This window comes from Patagioenas fasciata, chromosome 2 (genome assembly GCF_037038585.1).
Source record: "Patagioenas fasciata isolate bPatFas1 chromosome 2, bPatFas1.hap1, whole genome shotgun sequence".
Taxonomy (NCBI): domain Eukaryota; kingdom Metazoa; phylum Chordata; class Aves; order Columbiformes; family Columbidae; genus Patagioenas; species Patagioenas fasciata.
The window spans coordinates 162,143,813-162,159,753 of NC_092521.1; the positions used below are offsets into that span (position 1 = coordinate 162,143,813).

The window sequence follows — 15,941 nt, forward strand, 5'->3', positions numbered from 1 at the left end:
ATTTTTGTAACGAAGTTCTCTTTTTTCAAGTAAAACAGCAATCCTCTGATCCTGGCAGAAGGCACACTCCAAAGCCCTTCAAGCCCTTTTTGCTCAAAATTTGCAGTTCTTTGTAAATATAGAGATGAATCACAAACGGTCAGAAATGTTTGAACTCCAAGTGGATGAGAGTGGTGTTACCATCTGCTCTAACACCTGGGTTGTATCAGGGAGTCACCGATACCCCGATATACACAATATATATCAATGGAGAGCTGTGCAGATGTCTCATTGTGCTGTTTCTGGTTTTAGTTACCAAAGCTCTGGGACCAAAGCAGTTCCAGTTGCCTTTCAGACCGCAAGATGATTTATTAGCAAGAGCAATGGCTCAGGGCCCTAAAACTGTGGATGTTCCTGCTTCGCTTCCAACACCACCTCACAACAACCAGGAGGAGTTAAGGTGGGTTTTCCCTGACATCTTCAAAACCGTATTTGGGGCAGATTCTGTGATCTTTTAGTAGAGATGAGGCTGTGGAGGTGGGAGGAGATGAAGAAACTGTCACAGTACTGAGAAGGTAATGGGGTCATTTGTCCTGGTTAACCCCGTGTAGAGAGCAGCATAGAGAAATGGGTGACTTCTGCCATTGCTGGGCTCTACATTCTGTTAAATGATAAAGAATGCTTCTCTTTATATGCCTTTCCCAAGAAACCACCATGTGCAATGGGCTGTGAGATACCCAGAAGTAATGACCTACCCCATCATTGTGTTCCATGACTAGTCACGGGAAGCAAGTTCATTGTAGCTCCCTGTCGTGATTTATAACTTTGGCTTCTTCAAGATTTATAGAACATTTCCAAATGGTCTATTTTGGGTTTTGTTCCAGGGTTCAAGATCACTGTGAGGACAGGGACACTCCTGACAGCTTTGTTCCTTCTTCCTCTCCTGAAAGCGTGGTGGGAATGGAAATCAGTAGGTATCCCGACCTGTCGGTGGTGAAGGAGGAGAACCCAGAACCCGTCCCGTCTCCCATCATTCCCATCCTACCCAGCAGTACTGGGAAAGGTGAGACTGCAGCAGAGCAAACAGAACTAGGCTGGGCTTTTTTTGCATTCACATGTCTGTAGGATTAACCTGGTGTATTTTGTTTAATTTTCAGGTTCAGAAGCCAAAAGGGATTACATAAAATCAGAACCCGGTTCGGGAGCGTTACCTGGTTCTGGCTTCTTTGCCGCTCAGCTTGGACCGTCCCAGAATGGTCCTAAATCTGGCCTTATATCTGTAGCAATTACTTTACATCCCACAGCTGCTGAGGTAAAATAAATAAGTTTATATTACATATCTACAGTACAACAGCATTTAATGTATTTTATATATAATGAATCTGAAGGGTTTATAGCATAGTGCCATAAAGCAGCTGTCGCAATCTGATAATTTACATCACTGCTGTCTTAACTGCCTGATGAAAACAAAGTTCTGCTTTTATTCTTGTCCTCAGAACATTAGTGGTGTTGTAGCGGCGTTCTCCAACCTGCTCCACGTCAGAATTCCCAACAGTTACGAGGTCAGTAACGCTCCGGACGTCCCGTCCTCCGTGGGCAGCGCCGGCAGTCACAGGGTGACCCCGTCTCTGGAGTACAGGCAGCGCCTGCTGCTCCAGGGCCCCGCGCCAGTGCCCGGGGGACCTCCCCGCATCGGCTCCTACGGGCTGAAGCAGCCGAACGTGCCGTTCCCCGCAAACAGCAACGGTGAGTGTGACTCAGTGAGCCTCAGGGTCTCTTCCAACCAAAATGATCCTCTGGTTCTTTGAGTAGACACTGATTCTTTTCAGTTTTCACTACCAAAATTTTCACTTGAGTCTGTATTAATGCATTTGAGCCACATAAATTCACGCTCTAGAATTTAATAATTGATTCTGGTTTTAAATAATACTGATGTAATCATTACATGTGCACCTGCTCCTGATGTAAACCATGACTTAATAGGTCTGATCCACCTCTGGTTTCCATTGTGTTATCCACATCACTGTCAGAGAGGTGTTTCTTCCAGTGGTCCCCAACATTATTATGGTTTTTTTTGTCTGATTTTAAATCCATCATTCGGAAAGATTGTTCCTGTGCTGGAAAAGTTGCCTAGTTGTTTAAGCATATATTCCTATGTTGGTTTAGTTATTAATTTCTTGAATGAAAATGTATTTTTCCTTCGTTCACACAGTAGGTTTTGATCTAGTTTAAATCATTTCCCCATTAGTTTAAAGCTTACCTTCCACGCCCTACCCAGGAGAACACTGTGGCATCTCAGCAACTGGGTTCAATCTGATGCAGCTTCTAACAGACCTATGGATTTTCTAGGTATAGCTAGCTACAAGGATCATGGTCAGAATGTTGCAGAAGGCTCAGCTTTGAGGCCTCGCTGGTGCTCCCATTGCAAAGTGGTGGTTCTCGGCAGCGGGGTGCGGAAATCCTTGAAGGACCTTCCTTTCCTGAAACAGGTACGTCCGGGGACGTGGCGTTTCTTGCACGTGATGCTGAACAAGCAAACCAAGCGACAAAGACCAATAACTCTGTGCTCTCTCTTCTGCGTGTGGACTAATTCAGGGTGGGACATTCAGGCACATTTGTCGTATAAATAAGAAATGTCAAAGTTGCTACTTAGATGAAATCAATTTCAGTAAATCTCATAAAGCAGGTCCCATACATGGCAGCTTCCTAAATTCTGCTCCTAACCTCTTTCCATGACTACTTCAGGGACCTTTATTCACAAAGAGCTTATTGGTAAGGCAGCCCCTTATTGTTGTGTCAGGAAATATTGTAACAGCAAGAATAATTGTACTTTTCTGAGCAGGAATTGGACTTAGGCCTCTTGTATTTTCACGGGGAACTGTCATTCATTCAAAAAGTACCATTGCTCTTTCAATGAGATGGAGATATTTAGGCAACAAAGGTGTATAGTCAAAATTTATATACAAAAATAACGGGTCTATATAGTCAGCAAAGCGCTGAATTCCCAGGGATGTTTTGCAGATGGATCAGTAGATAAAACAATGTGATCTGTCTTTGATTAGACTGAAACAAGAGGTTCTTTTGCCATCTAAAGATAAAAGAACATGGATTTTACTTTGCAAGTGTGGCTATGGAGCAGATGCGTGCATGGTATAGAATGCTTCAGTTTGATTGTTAAACTTCTGTTAAAGGCAAGAAACGCTGAAAAACAAGGTTGTAGGTGGTGGTAGCGTTAGATCTGTCCAATAATCAAGTGTTTATATCACAATATCGCTCATTATTTCAAAATGTTCTACAAATAAAGAGTTTATAGCCAGCTTGGAAGACTTGTTTCATGACACTTACCATGTGAGGGATGGTATTAAAACGCACTTCTGATAATCTTCCCTGTTTGATTCCCAGGATTCCCAAGAAGGCTCTGATAAAATGCAGGACATTGTATTCTGTAGCAACAACTGCTTTGTTCTTTATTCAGCAGCTGTGCAAGCAAAAAACTCGGAGAACAAAGTAAGTACCAAACGCTGGTAAACCCCGGTGAGTGGAATTATTACAGCTGTTTTTTGAAGAATAGAAGTGGGGCAAGAGGGAAGATTGCACTTTGTTTTAGAGGGTTATAAATGTATTGCTCTATATTCAGATGTTGAGATTCTGAACCAGCAGCGTGAAGTGAAATTCATATTTGCAGAACTTTCTGCGGGGCACAACAGTTGCCACCCTCTGTCCTCGCAGCCTGGAAGGTGCAGTCTCACAACATAGTTCATCAGGTTCTGTGGGCATTGTGCAAAACCACACACCCATCTTTAAGGGCTATATTCTGCATTTGGATTTGGCTTACGCAGTAAAAACAAAAACTACAACTGTGCCTATAATAACTGAACAGCGAGTTTGCAAAAGGACTTTTATTTGTTCAGTGTAACTGGACAAATACGGTCCTATTCCCTTACTTGATTTGGGCAAAGCTGCTTTTGTAATTAGCAAAACGCTCATAAAGAGCCTGTGAACTGACAGTGATGAGGAAGAATGAGTTGGGTTTTTTTTCCCCTAAACCACTGGACAGAACAGGCCATGTGCTTCAGGTATTACCTAAGCAATGCTTTCTCATGGTGTTGTATTCACTGTACAATTTGCAGCCTTCCTTCAAAGCATCCTACTTACTTTTTTCAAAAGAAATTAAAAAAACAAAGGTGGAGAAGATAAATGTGTGCACATCCACATTATTTTAGTGTCCCACATAGCTCATTTTCAGTAGTACCTAAACAGGGTCACATTTCTGCACAAGCGCATCGGCACGTACCTAATTAAGTTACTTTAATGTCACATTCGGCCTCTTGATCCTTTCATTTACTTTTTCAAGATTACTCATACAAACCACATGAAGCACTTTTTAATCTGAACTTCATTTGTTCTTGTTTTCTCTTCTTGTTCTTTAACAAATCTCTGCAGGTATAGCTCTTACGTATTAGGACTGAATAGTTAATTCCTTAAGCTGTAACTAATCTGAAGCCCAGCAGGAATTTTTTCCTCACTTGTTTCAGGGAAGAATATGTGGCATAAATTCCAAATCTTTCCCTCCTACCACATAACAAGATTCCTACTCTTTAGATTAGTTCTATGACCCATATTTTAAGGTTATTTCATGTTGTAATAAAACTTTCTAGAAGTACCTAAGAACTACATCTGTGAGCAAGCTCATCTGGAGCAAGCGAGCAGATTTTTGATTCAAGAGGTGGACAAGGGATCATTGGTGCTTCCTCTTCTCTGTTCAAGGGCCCCACCTCGGGATTTCTTTTCTTAAGTCTTTTCTATTGCTTCAGCAGGAGTCGGTTCCGTCTTTGCCGCAGTCGCCGATGAAGGAGAGGCCGCCCAAAGCGTTCCACCAGTACAGCAACAACATCTCCACTTTGGACGTCCACTGTCTGCCCCAGCTGCAGGAGAAGGTTTCTCCACCGTCCTCACCCCCCATCATGTTCCCTCCCGCCTTCGAAGCGGCCAAGGTGGAGGCGAAGCCGGATGAGCTTAAGGTAACGGTGAAACTAAAACCGAGGTTAAAAGCAATACACAGCAGTCTTGATGACTGTCGGCCTCCGAGCAAGAAATGGAAAGGGATGAAGTGGAAAAAGTGGAGCATCCAGATCGTGATTCCTAAAGGATCATTCAAACCTCCTGGTGAAGAAGAAATAGATGAATTTCTTAAAAAACTCGGCACAACCCTTAAGCCTGATCCTGTGCCTAAAGACTACAGGAAATGTTGCTTCTGTCACGAGGAAGGTGATGGATTAACCGATGGACCAGCGAGGCTTCTTAACCTGGATTTAGACCTTTGGGTCCATTTGAACTGTGCCCTTTGGTCTACAGAAGTCTACGAGACACAAGCTGGTGCCTTAATAAACGTGGAACTAGCACTGCGAAGAGGCTTGCAAATGAAATGCGTGTTTTGTCACAAAATGGGCGCCACCAGCGGTTGTCACAGGTTAAGGTGCACCAATATTTATCACTTTACCTGTGCCATTAAAGCACAATGCATGTTTTTTAAAGACAAGACCATGCTTTGCCCCATGCACAAACCAAAGGGAACTCATGAGCAAGAACTGAGTTACTTCGCGGTCTTCAGGAGGGTCTACGTCCAGCGTGACGAGGTGCGGCAGATCGCCAGCATCGTCCAGCGAGGGGAGCGGGACCACACTTTCCGTGTGGGGAGCCTGATTTTCCACGCCGTGGGGCAGCTGCTGCCGCAGCAGATGCAGGCGTTCCACTCCTCCAAAGCGCTCTTCCCCGTGGGCTACGAGGCCAGCCGGCTCTACTGGAGCATGAGGTACGCAAACCGACGCTGCCGCTATCTCTGTTCCATCGAGGAGAAGGACGGGCTGCCCTTGTTTGTCATCAAGGTTGTGGAGCAAGGCCATGAAGATCTGGTCCTGACCGACACAACACCCAAAGGTAAATTTTGTGAGCTAAGATCACGACTTCTGTGGGTTTGCTGTTTGTTTCCTTGCTACTGATACTTGTGGTATGATAAATGTCGCAGACACTGTTTTAATGTCATGTTTCTAGTGAGCTTCCAGGGACCCTTTTAAATATCATGCTATGAAGACTGAGGAAACCCTTGAAGAAATTGTATAAGCTGCAAATAAGACGACTTGTTACAAGTTCACAGGGGAGACCTGAGTATTGGAAATTAATTAAAATAGTAGGAATGTCAGCGTAGGTTTCCATTAATGAAAAGTGACTTTGTTTCCATATGATACATTCACTCAATTATCTTCAGATCAGCTGGGCTGAAGGTCATAAGCAACAGAGACAGTTGAGTTGACCATGATGTTCTGGGACCAGGTAACGTTGTCTCTGGCAGGGTGAGGAATGATGCATTAGACCATAAACAAATGGGGCATCTCTGAGGAATCATAGAATAGTTTGGGTTGGAAGGGACCTCCAAAGCTCATCCAGTGCCACCCCTGCCATGAGCAGGGACATCTTCACCAGCTCAGGTTGCTCAGAGCCCCATCCAGCCTGGCCTGGGATGTCTCCAGGGATGGGGCATCCACCACCTCTCTGGGCAACGTGGGACAGGGTTTCACCACCCTCAGTGTACAAAATTTCTTCCTCATGTCTGGCCTGAATCTCCCCTGCTTTAGTTTAAAACCATCACCCCTCGTCTCATTACAGCAGGCCCTCCTAAAAAGTCTGTCCCCATCTTTCCTACAGGCCCCTTTTAAGCACTGAAAGGCCACAATAAGGTCTCCCTGGAGCTTCTCTTCTCCAGCTGAACACCCCAACTCTCTCAGCCTGTCCTCCCAGCAGAGCTGTTCCAGCCTCGGATCATTCCTGTGGCTCCTCTGGCCCCTCTCCAGCAGGTCCATGTGTGTCCTGTGCTGAGGACCCAGAGCTGGACCAGCACTTGCAGGGGGGTCTCAGCAGAGCAGAATCACCTCCCTCCACCTGCTGGCCACGTTCCTTGTGTTGCAGCGCAGGATGCAATTGGCCTTCTGGGCTGCAAGTGCACGTTGCCAGCTCATGTCCAGTCTTTCGTCCCCCAGCACCCCCAAGCTGTTCTCCACAGGGCTGCTCTCAGTCCCTTCATCCCCCAGTCTATGGATACCGGGGGTTGCCCTGGCCCAGGTGCAGGACCTTGTGGAACCTCCTGAGGACCACAGCGGGTGAATGTCCATGGGGCCCGTGAGGTTCTGGTGCTGCGGACACGCTCGGTCCTGCTCTGCCCTGTCAAACCACTGCCGGGGGAATCACCCCCGTACAGCTGAGAGCGGAGTGTGATCCATCAGTGGAAACACAATAGGTCGTTTCTTTTCAGAAAATTCTGCTTTGTGCAGTTTCTCTCAGGAGGTTCCGTCCATGTTATTGTTGTCAGAGGACTATAAATTTCCATGATGCCAACACCAAAAGGTTCGTTCCCCGGAATCAAGGGTGCAGTAGGAATGTCGTGTTTGTTTGGGATTTGTTCAGGAAAAAATAGCAACTCACCAAATGATTTTCCACCTCACTTTTTGAACACCAGTCTGTTTCTGTACGCAGCTAAGGACAAAACGCTTTTCCAGTGTTGGTTTCTGGTTCCTGATGCCCTCAGACATTCAAACATCTGTATTTTTGTGATCTCTAATTCTTGCCCATATGGCCATGTAGGTGTGTGGGATAAGATCTTGGAGCCCGTTGCTTCTGTTAGAAAAGAATCGGAGATGCTCCAGCTGTTTCCCAGCTATTTGAAGGGTGAAGACCTTTTTGGTTTGACGGTCTCTGCCGTGGCCAGGATTGCAGAATCGGTGAGTCTTACCAGCCCCGTTCTCGCTGCATCACCCCAAATCGTCGCATAGGCACGTGAGAACGGGAACAGGAAGAAGTGTGGAAAAGTAACTGTTTCCTTACACACATTTAACATATAATGACTTAGATTTCTCTTCTTTTTCTCTGTTTCTTTGCAGCTGCCGGGGGTTGAGGCCTGCGAGAACTACACTTTCCGCTATGGCCGAAACCCCTTAATGGAACTCCCTCTTGCCATCAACCCCACGGGCTGCGCCCGTGCCGAGCCTAAAATGAGTACCCATGTCAAGAGGTTTGTGTTAAGGTATTTTGTTTTAATTTCACATAGTACAGCCCAGGGTTTATAGGCTGCTTAGGGTTATTTGTGCTTTTGTCTGCTGCTTACAAACCCTGTCGTCTTTGGCTGTGGATGTGCATGCCCGGAGCGAGGGAGTCGCTTTGTTGTCTCCGCTAGCTGGCTTTCAGTGTCTGTGCGTCCCCAAGAATTTTGGATGGGTTTTGCGGCTCTTTTTCGGAGAAATCTTCAGTTTTCCTTTGTCTTCTTTCCCGGTGCATGCCCAATTCCTACAGGCCTCACACCCTGAACAGCACCAGCACGTCGAAGTCCTTTCAGAGCACAGTCACGGGGGAGCTGAACGCGCCGTACAGCAAACAGTTCGTCCATTCCAAGTCCTCTCAGTACCGCAAAATGAAAACCGAGTGGAAGTCCAACGTGTACCTGGCTCGCTCGCGCATTCAGGTCAGTTCTCATTTCAGGGTTATTTACTAAAATCTATTTCTTAGGTTTTTATTTGTGTCTGTTTTATATAAATTGTACATTCGCATATATTTTATATATACATACTTATAGAAAATTTATATTTGAAACTAGCACTATGGCAAAAATTCCTTCAGGCCTCATCCCAAAATTGGCAATTTTTCCGTCTTCCATAGATTTATCTTAAGATTTCTTTCTAATTATTGTAAATATTTTTAAAAATAACTTGTTACAGTCATCTAGAAAAAAGTTTCAAGTTTTTGTTTGTTTTTTCTCAGCATATTTCTGTAAAACTTCCTAAAAACACCCGTGTACAGACGCGCTCAGCCCAGGTTGAGCGGAACGAGACCAGCGTGGAGAGTCCAATACTTGTTTGAATTCATAAAAATAATAAGCTCATTGCTTTATAGAGTTGGTGGTTTTGGTCTGCAGACTGTTTTGCAAAAGCTTTTAATGAACCTTGCTGTGTATGAGCACAGTTGTTGATTTTAGGTTGGACTTAACTATGCTGTTGTGTTCCTATTCGGTTTCTCCGGCCTAGTAAGGCTCGCTTTATTTTTCAGTGAATTTACACTCTTTACCTGGTCAGGTGTCAGAGGTATGAGAAAAACTTCCCAATACATTTTCTTGCGTCTTAAGAACTGAACGTGAAGCTGAGTTCTGTGTTCCAGCACCGCTTCTTCCCTCTGCTGCTTCGTTCTCCATGGGCCATTGACTCTTTATGGTTCTCTGCAGTACCTGGTTTGGGGCACGGTGAGCAACGCGGTGTAAATGTAAATTTATTACAGAATTCTAAATCACAGTGTATTTTTTTGTAGGGCCTGGGCTTGTACGCTGCTAGAGACATAGAAAAGCACACGATGGTCATTGAGTATATCGGAACTATTATCCGGAATGAGGTGGCGAACAGAAAGGAGAAGCTTTATGAATCTCAGGTACCATACAACAGAACAAATGTTCTTCTGTTGGATCAGTTCAGGTCCCCTGATTTCTGTTTGCTGCTGTGCTATAGGTGCAATAGGCTAAAAAGAGAACCAGAACAGTCCGTGGTGTTTCTCATCAAAGGATCGGAGTATTTAAATGTTGAATACGTGTCTCAGCACCCTGGCCAGGTGCATCACACACGTCCCCTGGCCCAGAGAGAGAAGCAGACATGTCAGAACATCCATTTTTAATGAGAAAGTCTTTAAATTGGGGAACTCAACGTATTGTACCAGTAAAGATGTATTCATGAAGCACCTCGAGCTCCTCGATGAGAGGTGGTACAGAACCTATTATGGAAATACAAATTTATGTGTGAATTTATGCGTGACCCGTGTCTGCTCCCAAAGGTGGGAGGACAGGCGGAGGGAGCCCCCACCGCTGCTTCCTTTTCATCACCGACAGTTACATAAAGTCTCCAAGAGTCTCTGTTCCGATTGTGTTTTTCAGAACCGCGGCGTGTACATGTTCCGCATCGACAACGACCACGTCATCGATGCCACCCTGACGGGAGGCCCTGCCAGGTGGGTGGCTCTGGAGTGACCGGACACATCCTGGGGTGTCCCTGGGCCTGGCTGTGGGGGACATGAGTTGAGGCTTATCTCAGTGGGTTTTATTCCCTGAGCTGGTCCATTCGGTCTTTGGACCGTTCCAGTGAAATAATGTCACCTTTCTCATTAGCTTGGCTCACCTTTGATTATGTTTCATGGCAGCTATGAAGAAAGAATGGGATTTTCTTTTAATGCTTGATTTTTTTGACATTTTCTAGGTAAAGAAACAAGTGCAGAGTAATATAATTATATGTGGGAAGTCAGTGCACCCCTGAAGCCAAGGCCATCCTAAGGTTTGGTTACATTGGCCTCCAGGGATGCGCTTCCTTAAAACGTTCCCTTTCCACGCTCTCTCCTCGCAGGTACATCAACCACTCGTGTGCGCCGAACTGCGTGGCCGAGGTGGTGACTTTTGAGAGAGGACACAAAATCATCATTAGCTCCAGCAGGAGAATCCAGAAAGGGGAGGAGGTAGGACGGGCTCCTTCGCCTTCACCCACCCGTTACTTGCAACGCGTTGTAAACACTTAGTGAGCTCTAAGGGCGGTAGTACAACCGGTTTGTGCTGGGGTGGGCAGAGCGACATTTCCCTTCCCCTCTTCCCTTTAACAGCTCAACCTCTAGAGCTTCATCATCGATGTTAAACCTGCGGTAAATCCCACTTGTAACTGTTCTCCCACCTCTTCTCGCAGCTTTGCTACGACTACAAGTTTGATTTTGAAGACGACCAGCACAAGATTCCATGTCACTGTGGAGCTGTAAACTGCCGAAAGTGGATGAACTAGAATGCATTCCTTGCTGTCTTTGAGGGTCGCTTGTCCCTAGGAAGAAGTGATTCACACGTTGATTTTGTCGATGGAAAATTGTTGCCTTTTTGAAAGGGGGGGACGGGGTGGGGAAAAACAGAAATCACTTCTGGAAGTACAGATTTCTACTCAAGTATTTAAAAAGAAAAAGAGAAAAAAGGAAAAAAAAAAAATAACCAAGCAGCAGAAGCGAGGCGGCAAAATCCGAAGCCAACTTTCCAGAGACATGGAGGTGAAACCCAATGACAGAATGGTCCAGCACTTTTGTTTTTGAGCTCACTAAGGAGAAACTGTTGAACTTGGGCAAAGAACCGCTGGCCGAGCCGCGGGGGCACATGAATGTAAGACTGAAATCACCAGCGAAAGGGAGAAGTCCAAAGTGCTGGCCACAGCCTTATTTGATAAAGGGGCAGGCCCTCTAATTAAAGAAAAGTTTTAAATAAAAGTAGACACCACTGAACAAGGAATGTACTGAACCGACTTCCTTAGGGATAGAGCTAAGGGAAAAAATAACTTGCACTAAAATACATTTAAATACTTGATTCCATGAGTCAGTTTATTGTAGTTTTTGATTTCTGTAAAATAAGAGAACCTTTTTGTATTTATTATTGAATAAGTGAATGAAGCTATTTTTAAAAAGAAAGTTAGAAGAAAGCCAAGCTGCTGCTGTTACCTGCAGAACTAACAAACCCTGTTACTTTGTACAAAAGTGTAAATATTTTGCGAAAAAAAAAGAGAAAAAAAAAAAATACAGTATAAAAATAGTTATTGACCAAATGCTACCAGACTCTGCAGCAGTTCGGGTGCTTATTATAAACTGTCAGTAGGGATGTTACAATATGATCTCATGTATTAGCAGACATGCGATTGCAATGACGGAGTAACCAAAATCTCAATTTATAGAGAGGGGGTTTTTTTATGTTTCAAGCAGTCACAACTGTGGTCTTCTTAGAACTTTTTTAAGCAAAACCTTAAGCCTGCTAAGGGCGTGTACATTACAACTCGGACTTTTCTAGATGTTTGGGTAATAATTTAGATTAATTTTATTTGTATTATATTGTTGCATCCCTATTTCTTAAGTCAGGTTTGTTTTTTCTTTTCGTGCTTACAATTTGTGATAACTGTGAATAACTGCTAAAAACCCACCCAAAACAGAGGCTGGACGCTGGTTGTTTTCTCTTCAGCAAAAGTAGTTGAGATTAGGGGACTGTTCAGCCTACGTTAAATCATGTAAAGGGCGTAGAATCACGTAGCGGAGCGTAACCGGTGTGCCGTAGCCTTCGGAAAAGGAAAAACGAGGATAATAATTAATTAGACGTCGTGCTTGCAGCTGCAGGACTCTGGCAATAGGGGGTTGGAAGATGTAATTTAAAGATGTGTTTGTATGGATTGGTTTTTTTTTTGTTTACATTTCTTTTAAAATAAATAAATAAACACTGTTTTTGTGTTTGCTTGTAGAGATTTAATCAGCGTTTTGAAGCAGGTTAGCTTTTTATTTTGTACTTAAAAATTCTGGTACTGACACTTCACAGGCTAAATATAAAATTAAAAAAAAAAAATGAAGTTTTTTTTCCGTGTGCACAATTAAAGTGGACTGTAAACTGTTGGTATATTCAGTAATACAGTTCTGAACTTGTAATGTATATGGCATGATGTATTTTTATCTTACAGAATAAATCAATTGTATATATTTTTCTCTTGATAAATAGCTGTATGAAATTGTTTCTTGAATATTTTTCTTCTCTTGTACAATATTCCAACATCCTACCAGTATTTGTCCTACAGGTTTTTTTCTGTTCTGTATAATAGTATCTAATGTTGGGAAGAAAAAGAAAGAAAAAAAAACAAAAAAAAAAAAGACCAAACAACAAAAACATCACAAAAAACAAACCTTTTTGAAGTATACAGAGTGTTATGGGTTTTGGAATTTGTGGAAACAGATTTAGAAGATCAGCATTTACAAATAAAAATATTTTACATCTATAAGAAGTTCTCTGTTCCTCTTTCATTGGGGCGCTGGCTCCCCAGGGCTGCCGGGGTTGCGGGGTTGGGGAGCAACACAACCTGCACCCCACATTTTACACCGCGCTGTCTTGAGCACCTACCGGACGCCATTCCCGCTGTCGTGTTTCCCCAGAAAACTGCAAAAGACGCTAAAAAAATAAATAAAATAAATACTGTGTGGTGGTTTGGGAGCTGCTGCTCCTCCTGGGTCTGTTGTGCTGGGAGCAGGGAGGGGACACGGCCAGGACAGCTGAGCCAGCGACCCAGGGGACATTCCGCACCATGTCACGTCGTGGTCAGTGTGTAAAGCTGGAGGAAGAAGAAATAACGGGGGAAGGTTGGAGTGCTGGTGTTTGACCTGGAGACACCTCGGGAGAAGAAACTCCCCAGCAGTGAATCTGAGGCAGAAACGCGGCTGCAGCCCATCCTGCCTCCCCTGTCAAAGGCTGGAATCAATTCAACCCGCCCCAGTGTCCCCCAATTTCAAGCCTCCGGGTGCCCCTCGGGGCACACGGCACCAGCCCCAGCGGATGTGCCACTGCTGAAAGGGGCTGAGGTTGGGTTTGAAGACCTTTGGTGGTGTGAAATTTAAAGACTCCCATTGTAATGCTTTACCTGGAAGAATTTCCACGTTAGGCCGGCGCTGTGGTTTACAATAAGCCCTGCTCACCTGGTTCCTCCCTGCCCACGACTGGAGGCGAGGAGCTGCTCATTTGCTTCTTTCTGACCATCTGTCACAAGCGAACGCTCCGTCTGCAGGAAGACAACGTCTGCAATGACTCCAACACTATCATTACTGCCTCACGCTGCCCGAAATGTCAATAACTGGAGGCCGGAGAGTTTGTGCTGTGCTGGTGGCTGAAGGATGAGCCCGGAGAACGCGGGTCCCTGCAGGGTGATCAACAAGGCCAACGCGGCTGAGAACAAATACACAGGGTGAAAGCAGCTTCTGCGCACTGAAGAAGCATCCAGGGCTGAGGGAGGAAGGCAAAGAAAGGTAAATAGTGAAATAAATGAACTTGGGAAGGGAAAGAGAAACATAAAGAAATTACCTGTCAAACATTCCAAGAAACGAGAAAGAGCCGGCTGCGAAGAAAATAAAGTGAAAACAAGACCAAATTATCCTTATCTTAGTTGGTGCTTTCTGGTGCAATGGTTACAAAGAGCAAGGCCGTAGAGATGATTAATAAAAAAATGATACTTTATTTTTAATGCAGCTACTGTCATGAGTCATCAAAATAGACTTTGTAATAGTTACTTTGTTTTAAATACCAAGCGACAAATGACAGCTAAGAATTTAAGCTACATGAGATGTCCTAAAATTGTGAATTAAAAGAACTAAATTTAAATATTACAAATGACAATTTTCAGAAGATAAAAGGGAATAAAAATATTTTCCAGAAAAAGTAAGATCATTTGGCCAGTAAAACCATACTAAAACATAAATCAATGAGATACTGCCAATGGAATACTTGAAGAGGACGCCTTGCTGTCATTGTCATTTAAAGGATCCACAAAGCTAAACTCTCACAATTTAAATTACGTCGCTCTAATAATTTCTCTTACTTAAAACCAGTTCAATAATCCAGGAGAACCCAAGGAACCGCTGATAAATTGCACTTCCAGACGCTGTCCTGCAGTGGGGCCGCTGGAGTGGAGCAGGGACAGAGACCCCCTGGACCTTCTTGTTCCTTCTGGAGGGTCCTGGCGAGGGCTGGGGCAGCAGAGCCCTCCAGAAGAGCTGGAAACGGCGGCCGAAGGGGAATCGGGTCTCGGTTTAGCACCTTCTCAGCCGCGCCCGCGCTGTCTCAGCTCTCAAAGTGCCACTGCTGCGGAAGGGACCCGTCGCAGATGGCCATGGTCACATACCCTTTGTGGCTCAGTGGATCTGCCACCTTCATGCACTGTCCCACCGAGACCTGGTACAGGCGGTTGTTTTTCTGGAGAAGACAGAAAGACAGGTGGAGTTTGTTTATTACAACTCCTGCTCTCCTCCGTGGTGCGAGTGAAGGTGAAAGCCATGTGTAAGCGCCTCTCACCGGGAGGTACCGGCAGCACAACCCTGCTCTGTATCTGGCCCAGCCTCGGCGATGCCACTGCCCGCAGCTGCCACACGGTGTGACAGGGCTGTCCCGCACGGCCAGACCCAGGCAGGTGTGAGAAGAGATCCAGCGATGCAGGAAGACAAGGCACAAACACACAAGTCTCCTCCAGAACATTCCCCCGCTCAGGACTCGTGCTGTAACCCAGTGCACAGTCGGCCTTTCTCTGTACCAGTGACTCACACACCAAACTTTCCCTCACCCCTGCAAGTCTCTGCTTACCTAAAGAGTCCCAGCCCGCTCACACGTTCCTCATGTGAAAGGCGCTCCACACCTTCAATTTGCCCTCCCCTCCACCTCTGAACCTTCTCCGGCCCTAGTTTAGCCTCTCTGAGAGGAGGTGATCAGCACATGGAAACCACAAGGGTGTAGTGACATTTTCTGCTTTGGTTCTTACTCTTTTCCTAATCAATTCCAATATTAGATTCAGTTTCTTTTGTTGTTGATGAATAATGAGCACCAGTGTGACACTTACAGACGCAGCTCCCACCCAGTGCCCAGGGCCAGCTCCAACCCGCGTTCCACACAGCGAGGTCCAGGTTCTCCATCACCACCACAGGCATCACCTCACACTTGTGCGTGTCAAATTCCAAGGGTCGCAGAATCCCAGAATGTCAGGGACTGGAAGGGACCTCGAAAGCTCATCCAGTGCAATCCCCCCGCCGGAGCAGGAACACCCAGCTGAGGTTCCACAGGAAGGTGTCCAGGCGGGTTTGAATGTCTGCAGAGAAGGAGACTCCACAACCTCCCTGGGCAGCCTGGGCCAGGCTCTGCCACCCTCACCATGAAGAAGTTTCTTCTCAAATTTAAGTGGAACCTCCTGTGTTCCAGTTTGTACCCATTGCCCCTTGTCCTATCACTGGTTGTCACCAAGAAGAGCCTGGCTCCATCCTCCTGACACTCACCCTTTATATATCTGTAAACATTAATGAGGTCACCCCTCAGTCTCCTCTTCTCCAGCTCCAGAGCCCCAGCTCCCTCAGCCTTTCCT

At 45.2% G+C, this 15,941-nt stretch overlaps 2 protein-coding genes across 16 annotated transcripts in view; one reads left to right on the top strand and one right to left on the bottom strand.

Annotated features, from left to right (window-relative positions):
• Nucleotides 1-12,833, top strand: part of KMT2C (lysine methyltransferase 2C) — a 208,179-nt gene extending 195,346 nt beyond the window's left edge. For 7 of the 13 annotated variants that reach the window (XM_065829905.2, XM_065829908.2, XM_065829912.2 and 4 more), the window contains 14 exons: nucleotides 292-439; nucleotides 864-1,042; nucleotides 1,137-1,291; nucleotides 1,476-1,725; nucleotides 2,329-2,468; nucleotides 3,382-3,486; nucleotides 4,794-5,916; nucleotides 7,615-7,751; nucleotides 7,911-8,053; nucleotides 8,320-8,488; nucleotides 9,325-9,441; nucleotides 9,938-10,011; nucleotides 10,401-10,509; nucleotides 10,731-12,833. In XM_065829905.2, coding sequence (XP_065685977.1) covers nucleotides 292-439; nucleotides 864-1,042; nucleotides 1,137-1,291; nucleotides 1,476-1,725; nucleotides 2,329-2,468; nucleotides 3,382-3,486; nucleotides 4,794-5,916; nucleotides 7,615-7,751; nucleotides 7,911-8,053; nucleotides 8,320-8,488; nucleotides 9,325-9,441; nucleotides 9,938-10,011; nucleotides 10,401-10,509; nucleotides 10,731-10,823 — 2,942 coding nt within the window. In that variant the 3' untranslated portion in view covers nucleotides 10,824-12,833. The remainder of the gene's footprint in view (nucleotides 1-291; nucleotides 440-863; nucleotides 1,043-1,136; nucleotides 1,292-1,475; nucleotides 1,726-2,328; nucleotides 2,469-3,381; nucleotides 3,487-4,793; nucleotides 5,917-7,614; nucleotides 7,752-7,910; nucleotides 8,054-8,319; nucleotides 8,489-9,324; nucleotides 9,442-9,937; nucleotides 10,012-10,400; nucleotides 10,510-10,730) is intronic. The other 6 variants (XM_065829907.2, XM_065829916.2, XM_065829910.2 and 3 more) reach the window with 3 other exon arrangements.
• Nucleotides 12,834-14,031: 1,198 nt separating this feature from the next.
• GALNT11 (polypeptide N-acetylgalactosaminyltransferase 11) overlaps nucleotides 14,032-15,941 on the bottom strand; it is a 53,254-nt gene continuing 51,344 nt past the window's right edge. For all 3 annotated transcript variants that reach the window (XM_065829919.2, XM_065829918.2, XM_071805330.1), the window contains exon 12: nucleotides 14,032-14,788. In XM_065829919.2, coding sequence (XP_065685991.1) covers nucleotides 14,657-14,788 — 132 coding nt within the window. In that variant the 3' untranslated portion in view covers nucleotides 14,032-14,656. The remainder of the gene's footprint in view (nucleotides 14,789-15,941) is intronic.